The sequence below is a fragment of the Calliphora vicina genome, chromosome 5, assembly GCF_958450345.1.
Source record: "Calliphora vicina chromosome 5, idCalVici1.1, whole genome shotgun sequence".
Lineage (NCBI taxonomy): Eukaryota > Metazoa > Arthropoda > Insecta > Diptera > Calliphoridae > Calliphora > Calliphora vicina.
Genome location: NC_088784.1, coordinates 107,242,067 through 107,250,771, shown reverse-complemented (window position 1 = coordinate 107,250,771; position 8,705 = coordinate 107,242,067). Strand labels below are relative to the sequence as shown.

Here is an 8,705-nt window from a genome sequence, read left to right as displayed (position 1 = left end):
AAGTATACAAATAAAGTACTACAAAAATGTTTTTAAAAAATTATTTCAGATTTTAGGCAGCTAATGAAATATTTGAAAAAGTTTCATTGTTTTGTCAACCACTGTATGTAGTTGGAAAGGTCTATCATAAGATTGCCATACCCTACACCGCCACAGCAGGGAGGGTATTATGCGTTTGTTCAGATGTTTGTAACCATCTTAAAGTACACCGGTCGACTTAGTATCACTTGTTGAGTTTCACCTAGCCATAATACAAATGTCCTCCCGAAATTGGACTTTAGCAGTCATAACTGTTTAATTTATATAGGTATCTTAATATGAATATGAATGTATGTATCCACATAAAATTCAACTAGAATAAGTGGCGATCGGTCCATAATTAGTCATAGCTATAAGGACAACGTCCAAAAATCATTTAGGAAAATAAATTATTGAAATTAAAAAAAATGTTTTTGCTTTACCGACCATACTTTCTTTTTCTTACTTGTTTAAACTAAATTTGTTTAAAATTAGTTAAAAACATTGTAAATATTTTAATTGTTTACCATTTCGATATCAAATTACAAAATTGTTGAAGTTTCAACAAATTCCAATAATAATTCGCATTTATGAATCCGGCAGTAAATGGATTAATGTTTTTTATACTTTGGGTCATAGTACTCTCAAATCATTGTACGAAAATCGCAATTACCTTTAAATTATGATAGTAATTAATCTAATAGTTATTATTTTATTATTCCTTAACCCTCTAACCGGCCAATTTTATTTCGAGGTAAAATAATATACCAGGATATTGTTTGAAAAAAAAGAAATACGTTGTAATAAAAACAAACAAAATACAAGTTCACGTTCTTGTTTATCACAATAAGTAAATTGTTTGTCTCTTTACACATATTTACCGTTATAACGGGAAAAATAACCAAATAAAGCAACATTACATATATTTAACATACCCGCCTAATGGCAGTCTTGCCGGTTAGAGGGTTAATAATATTGCAGAGCAAAATCTCTAAAATTTTGCTTATTATTCGTTTTAACAATCTCTCGAAATCTTTCCAATTTATAGCTCTCATAAATGCAATTATCTATATTTATGTAAATCCCTTAATAAGCGTTTTAAAATGTTCACAAATTTCCGTATAATTTCATGTTAAATTGCATTTGGAAATTTTTCTAAATTAGTTTTAATATTCTATGTTCTTTTAGATAAACATTAATTTGTATAGAATGTATGTTGACCCATTTATTAAGTGAAACGTAAAAATATTAAAAATATAAAATTTTTATGGACAGCGATGAAATTTTGCGATTATTACTTTAATGTTTAGTTAAAATAATAATTATTGGTCATAATTATGGAACAGTTAACACAATAAGTAATTTTTTTAAAAACAATGACTGTTTTTTTTAATTCTATTATAATTTGTTTTGTTAAATAATGTTAATTGTTCTTTTTTTTAGATATCATATTTAATATTTGCTCTTTGTGTTTTACAATGGCCCATGCGAGTGGTGGCATCAGCTATTAGTGCAGCGGCCAGCAACAGTAAAGCTGCATATGCGAGAACTGATGACAAAGGTCAGGAGGTGTCTTCTAGTATATTGGGTTCACTATATCACAAAAGTCGACAATCTAGATGTGTAACATGTTATGAAGACAGGTTAGTTTTTAAGAAATATCTTATATTTATAAATTAATTGTATTGGATTTCAAAACAAAATTTTATACAAATTGTTTCATAATATGTCCTCTTCTTAAGGCGATATGGAGATGATCGTAGCCGTAATTATGGTAGTTATGCTGCCAGATCGGGTGATGATCGTGCAAGTAGTTGGTATTATCCCAGCTATGATCGTTACGATGATCGCGGTTATCGTGGCGGTGAATATGATAAATATGGAGCAGCTGGAGCCGACCGTTATGGTGCTGATCGCTATGGTGCTGCTGATCGCTATGCTAGTGCTGATCGCTATGGTTCTGCTGATCGCTATGGTGCTGCTGATAGATATGGTGCCGATAGGTATGCACCTAGTGACCGCTATGCTGGTTATAGGTATTTATTAAAAAAAAAATAGTTTTTCAATTTTGGTTTTAATTTAACGTGTTTGTATTTATTTATGCAGGGATGATCGTTATGCCGCTCGACCAGCTTACGATCGTTATGATACCCGCACACGTGGTCCCTATGAAAGACCAGCAGCAGCTGCTTATGATCGTGGTGAAAGTCGAGGTTATGGTTATGATAACCGTGATCGTTATTATGGTGCTGATCGTGGTACAAGTGATCATTACGGCAGAGGTTTGTAGCCATATTTAAACACTAATACTTTTTGTTAATACATTTCATTTTCCTCAGATCGCTACTATGAACGTCCAAGATATGGTGCTGCTGCTGGTGCCGGAGCTTCGGCTGGTTATGGCGGCTATGATCGTGACTATGATCGTTATTCTCCAAGGTATGATTTTCGCCGTTATCGTCCTTGGGATGACACATACAGGTAAAGTGCATATTTAATTAATGTGTACTTGATCGTAAATGTATGTAGGCAATATTGTAAAAATTATTTACTGTATATATTTAAATGTATATTATTTTTTTTTTAATATTATCGCTGTAAATACTTAAATTCATATACATACATATAAACATAAGTAACATCAAGTGAAAACTACTTAATATTTTGCAATCAAATTCTTTTTATAATTGTTGCAATAGAAGGATTTAACATTTTATAAACTTAAAGCTTTGGCTCGTAACGTCTCCTAGCAAACTTATGTTTCTAACAAATTATCTTATATCATGGCTCTTAAGTTGGGTTAATAATTTGTTTTTTTATTATTTTAAAAGAGCATGTTAATCTTAAAAATGCGGTATTTTATCAAAACATTTGTAAAATATAACTTTATTTAATGTATTGGTCATTGTTAGCTATGACCTTTTCCCATCTTTCTGTCAACATATGGATTCCGAGCCAAAATAACTGCCTATCTTTTGAGGCCAAGAACGAATCAAGCCAATATCGGATACTCTGTTCCAAAGTGAAGCGTATTCAAGAGAGATCGTTCTGCATCGAAACAAATAGTAGTCGGATGGGGAACAGTCTGGACTATAAAGTGGGTGAGGCAAAACTTCCCACCTCTTCATTCTAAATACTTTTTAACAGATATTCCAACATGTGGCCGTGCTTTGTCATGATGGAATATTACTGCTTAATGTCTGAGTGTTTATAGGTCAATACTCGCTTCAAACGAATCAGTTGCGTTTGGTACAGGTCTGGTCAGATTTCAGCAGCTCATAATAGACCTTTTTGCCCCCACCAAATACAGAGAATTACCTTAGGGCCAAGGATTTTCGTTTTGGTGTCGATTCGACTGGTTGTCCGGGCTTCACATACGATCTCTTACGCTTCGAGTTATAGTAATGGATCCATTTTTCATCGCAAGTAATGATTCGGTACGAAAATATAGCGTTCAAGCATCATTTCAGACATGCAAACTCGTCTTTCAAGGTCTCTGAGCTTCAATTCGTATGGTATCCAATTTCCCTGCTTTTAGATAAATCCTGCATCTCGAAAAGGTTTTGAAATTGCTGATTGAGCAGCTCCTAATGATTTTGAAAGCTCTTGTTAAGTTTTACAACAATCTTCATGGAGTAATGCCTCCAATTCTTGGCCTTCAAACTTGTTTGGCTGGCCTGGACGATCTTTGTCTTCGTGTTAAACTCGCCACTTCTGAACAGCAAAACGCATTCACCATATGCCTTGGTGTGCTTCAGCGGCACTTTTTTAAATTAAAGAAGTAAAGCCAAATTGTATGTATATGATGACGCTTTGTTGGCACAAAATCCGACATTTTCGAGGCAAAAAAACTTTGTTGTTTACAATATAATGTTCAATAACTAAGTGAGAATAAATGACAGATATGTGCCCTTCAAAAGATACACCATCTCTTGTAAATTCCGCATTTTTAAGTCCTACACTCAATAATTTACGATTTTTACTGGATATAAAAACTAAAAGTTGGTTACAAAATATTCATTGTATTACAAACTCCCCAGACCACCATATGTCTCAAATCAAAGTCAATTTCCAAGCTTTTGGGCAATGCGTTTGTTATCAATACTTCGGGAACCTAATTTAATGACCAATGTCCTTTTACTAAGGAGAGTTACGGCAACATATTTTGCAACATTCTAAAGTTAAGACTTTTCTTTAATAATTTTTTGGATCTTATGTTTTTTGACAAGATCACTTTTGGGTTCATATTGCAATTAAGCCATATAAGAGTTTTCACAAAATGTTTAAATACTATTACATAAAACCCAATTTTGTACATAAAAAAACTTTATTTTTATACTTACATATATAAAATGACAACAACACTTTAACCTTTGAACTTCATGTATTATACAACAACTACAAAAATACAACATCCTCTTTAAAAACACTTCTACAAAACCACTAAAATAATAACATGTGCACCTTCTACTTTAAACTTACAAAAACCAAACTACTCTCAAAAATCTACCAAATAAACCACGACCTCAAAACCCCTCCCCCCATTAAACATCTGAGCAGAGGACAGTCCGGTTATGATAGTTCTGGTCGTGGTCATTATTATGCCAAAGGAACACAAGAGGATCGTCATTATTTACCCGAACCTGGGTACAATTCACCTGCCATTTCACCCTGTGGTGTCAGAAAACCTAATTGCCCATACAGTCCTCAAGAGGGAGGAACTCGTGTAACTTCAGGAACCATTGACAGTGGCAAATATAATGTGGGTGTTTCACAGACAACCTACAACACAAATTCGAATACAAATCGTAATGAGAGTTCGAAAGGTTCGGGTTCGCCTGGCGGTTGGTCATATATGAGAGAAGATGAGCAACCCCCCAGAGGTGGTAGTAATAGTGATAGTAATGCTAGTAATAGTAATAATAACAATAGGGACAGGAATAGAGATCAACAAAGGTAAGTTGTAGATGGTTTAACACATCACTTTACTAAAAAAAATTCTTAAAATAATAATTCTTTATAATATTCTTAATATAACTAAATAAATGTTTTGTAAAACTGTTGTAATTTTGTTTTCCATTTTGTTTCAATATTCCAAAAAAAAAAACTTTTAAAAATGTAACAATTTCAATTAAACTTGAATTATTATATGAATAGTAATTTTATTGAAAAAAGATCTCTACTCTCTCCTCTTATAGCTCTGCCTACGGTGCTTTATTAGATCGTGGTACTAATCTCATTGCCGTGGAACCAGCTAAATCAAATGAAAATGCTAACGACTCAATGGCAACCAGTGACCAGCAAAAGGATAAAAATGGTGATGGAACTCCAAAACAGAGTGAAAATGGACAAAATTCTTAAAGTTGTTCGGGGAATATCTATAAATGTTCCTGTTCTAAGAATGTAACTACTGATTAAAAGGAAATTTAAAGCAAAAGGAGAAGCAAAATGCGAAGAAAAACAGAGCAGATAAAGTGTGTTCAAGTTTAAAAATAATAAACAAATGTATCTTAAATTATTTATGTACATTACAAATATTCTAATAAAATACATGCATTTGTAAGATTAAATGTAAAATTAATTTATTTGAACGTCTTTTTATATGAAAAACTTAAAAAACTATGAAAAACTTAAAAAAAAATCTCAAATTGTTGATAACTTTCTAAATAAGCATTCATTAAGAAAAGGAGCTCCATCTGTGATCACTCATATTTCTGACCAAAAATTAATATTTTGTATGAAAAACTCGAAAAATCTTAAATTGTTAATATCTTTGTAAATAAGCGTTCAATTAAGAAAAGGAGCTCCATCTGTGATCACTCATATTTCTGACCAAAATTCCATATTTTATATGAAAAACTCGAAATATCTTAACTCGTTAATAACTTTGTAAATAAGCGTTCAATTAAGAAAAGGAGCACCATCTGTGATCACTCACATTTCTGACCACAAATCCATATTTTATATGAAAAACTCGAAATATTTTAAATATCTCTGTAAATAAGCGTTCAATTTAAAAAAGGAGCTCACTGTGATCACTCATATTTCTGACCACAAATTCATATTTTATATGAAAAAATCCAAATATCTTAAATCGTTATTATCTCTGTAAATAAGCGTTCAATTAAGAAAAGGAGCACCATCTGTGATCACTCATATTTCTGACCAAAAATCCATATTTTATTAGAAAAACTCGAAATATCTTAAATCGTTAATATCTCTGTAAATAAGCGTTCAATTAAGAAACGAAGCTCCATCTGTGATCATTCATATTTCTGACCAAAAATTCATATTTTATATGAAAAACTCGAAATTTCTTAAATCGTTAATATCTCTGTAAATAAGCGTTCAATTAAGAAAAGGAGCTCCATCTGTGATCACTCATATTTCTGACCAAAATTTCATATTTTATATGAAAAACTCGAAATATATATCTCTGTAAATAAGCGTTCAATTTAAAAAAGAAGCTCCATCTGTGATCACTCATATATCTGACCAAAAATTCATATTTTATATGAAAAACTCGAAATATCTTAAATCGTTAATATCTCTGTAAATAAGCGTTCAATTGAGAAAAGGAGCTCCATCTGTGATCACTCATATTTCTGACCAAAAATTCATATTTAATATGAAAAACTCGAAATATCTTAAATCGTTAATATCTCTGTAAATAAGCGTTCAATTAAGAAACGGAGCTCCATCTGTGATCACTCATATTTCTGACCAAAAATTCATATTTTATATGAAAAACTCGAAATATCTTAAATCGTTAATATCTCTGTAAATAAGCGTTCAATTGAGAAAAGGGGCTCCATCTGTGATCACTCATATTTCTGACCAAAATTTCATATTTTATATGAAAAACTCGAAATATCTTAAATCGTTAATATCTCTGTAAATAAGCGTTCAATTGAGAAAAGGGGCTCCATCTGTGATCACTCATATTTCTGACCAAAATTTCATATTTTATATGAAAAACTCGAAATATATATCTCTGTAAATAAGCGATCAATTTAAAAAAGAAGCTCCATCTGTGATCACTCATATATCTGACCAAAAATTCATATTTTATATGAAAAACTCGAAATATCTTAAATCGTTAATATCTCTGTAAATAAGCGTTCAATTGAGAAAAGGAGCTCCATCTGTGATCACTCATATTTCTGACCAAAAATTCATATTTAATATGAAAAACTCGAAATATCTTAAATCGTTAATATCTCTGTAAATAAGCGTTCAATTGAGAAAAGGGGCTCCATCTGTGATCACTCATATTTCTGACCAAAATTTCATATTTTATATGAAAAACTCGAAATATCTTAAATCGTTAATATCTCTGTAAATAAGCGTTCAATTGAGAAAAGGGGCTCCATCTGTGATCACTCATATTTCTGACCAAAAATTCATATTTAATATGAAAAACTCGAAATATCTTAAATTGTTAATATCTCTGTAAATAAGCGTTCAATTAAGAAAAGGAGCTCCATCTGTGATCACTCATATTTCTGACCAAAAATTAATATTTTGTATGAAAAACTCGAAAAATCTTAAATTGTTAATATCTCTGTAAATAAGCGTTCAATTAAGAAACGGAGCTCCATCTGTGATCACTCATATTTCTGACCAAAATTTCATATTTTGTATGAAAAACTCGAAATATCTTAAATCGTTAATATCTCTGTAAATAAGCGTCCAATTAAGAAAAGAAGCTCCATCTGTAATCACTCATATTTCTGACCAAAAATTCATATTTTATATGAAAAACTCGAAATATCTTAAATCGTTAATATCTCTGTAAATAAGCGTTCAATTTAAAAAAGGAGCTCCATCTGTGATCACTCATATATCTGACCAAAAATCCAAATTTTATTAGAAAAACTCGAAATATCTTAAATCGTTAATATCTCTGTAAATAAGCGTTCAACTCGAAATATCTTAAATCGTTAATATCTCTGTAAATAAGCGTTCAATTAAGAAAAGGAGCTCCATCTGTGATCACTCATATTTCTGACCAAAATTTCATATTTTATATGAAAAACTCGAAATATCTTAAATCGTTAATATCTCTGTAAATAAGCGTTCAATTAAGAAAAGGAGCTCCATCTGTGATCACTCATATTTCTGACCAAAAATCCATATTTTATATGATAAACTCGAAATATCTTAAATCGTTAATATCTCTGTAAATAAGCGTTCTATTAAGAAAAGGACCTCCATCTGTGATCATCATATTTCTGACCAAAATTTCATATATGAAAAACACGAAATATCTTAAATCGTTAATATCTCTGTAAATAAGCGTTCAATTTAAAAAAGGAGCTACATCCGTGATCACTCATATTTCTGACCAAAAATCCATATTTTATATGAAAAACTCGAAATATCTTAAATCATTAATATCTCTGTAAATAAGCGTTCAATTAAGAAAAGGAGCTCCATCTGTGATCACTCATATTTCTGACCAAAAATCCATATTTTATTAGAAAAACTCGAAATATCTTAAATCTTTAATATCTCTGTAAATAAGCGTTCAATTAAGAAACGGAGCTCCATCTGTGATCACTCATATTTCTGACCAAAAATCCATATTTTATATGAAAAACTCGAAAAATCTTAAATCTTTAATATCTTTGTAAATAAGCGTTCAATTAAAAAAGGAGCTCCATCCGTGATCACTCATATTTCTG

The 8,705-nt window shown here is 31.1% G+C and overlaps 1 protein-coding gene across 1 annotated transcript; it reads left to right on the top strand.

Annotated features, from left to right (window-relative positions):
* The first annotated feature begins 317 nt into the window (after positions 1–317).
* On the top strand, positions 318–5,461 carry LOC135961522 (uncharacterized). Its single transcript, XM_065513024.1, has 7 exons — positions 318–329; positions 1,462–1,661; positions 1,761–2,054; positions 2,125–2,300; positions 2,358–2,499; positions 4,579–4,974; positions 5,217–5,461. Exons 1-7 carry the CDS (start codon positions 318–320, stop codon positions 5,377–5,379), a joined length of 1,383 nt encoding a protein of 460 aa, XP_065369096.1. The 3' UTR covers positions 5,380–5,461.
* The last annotated feature ends 3,244 nt before the right edge of the window (positions 5,462–8,705 follow it).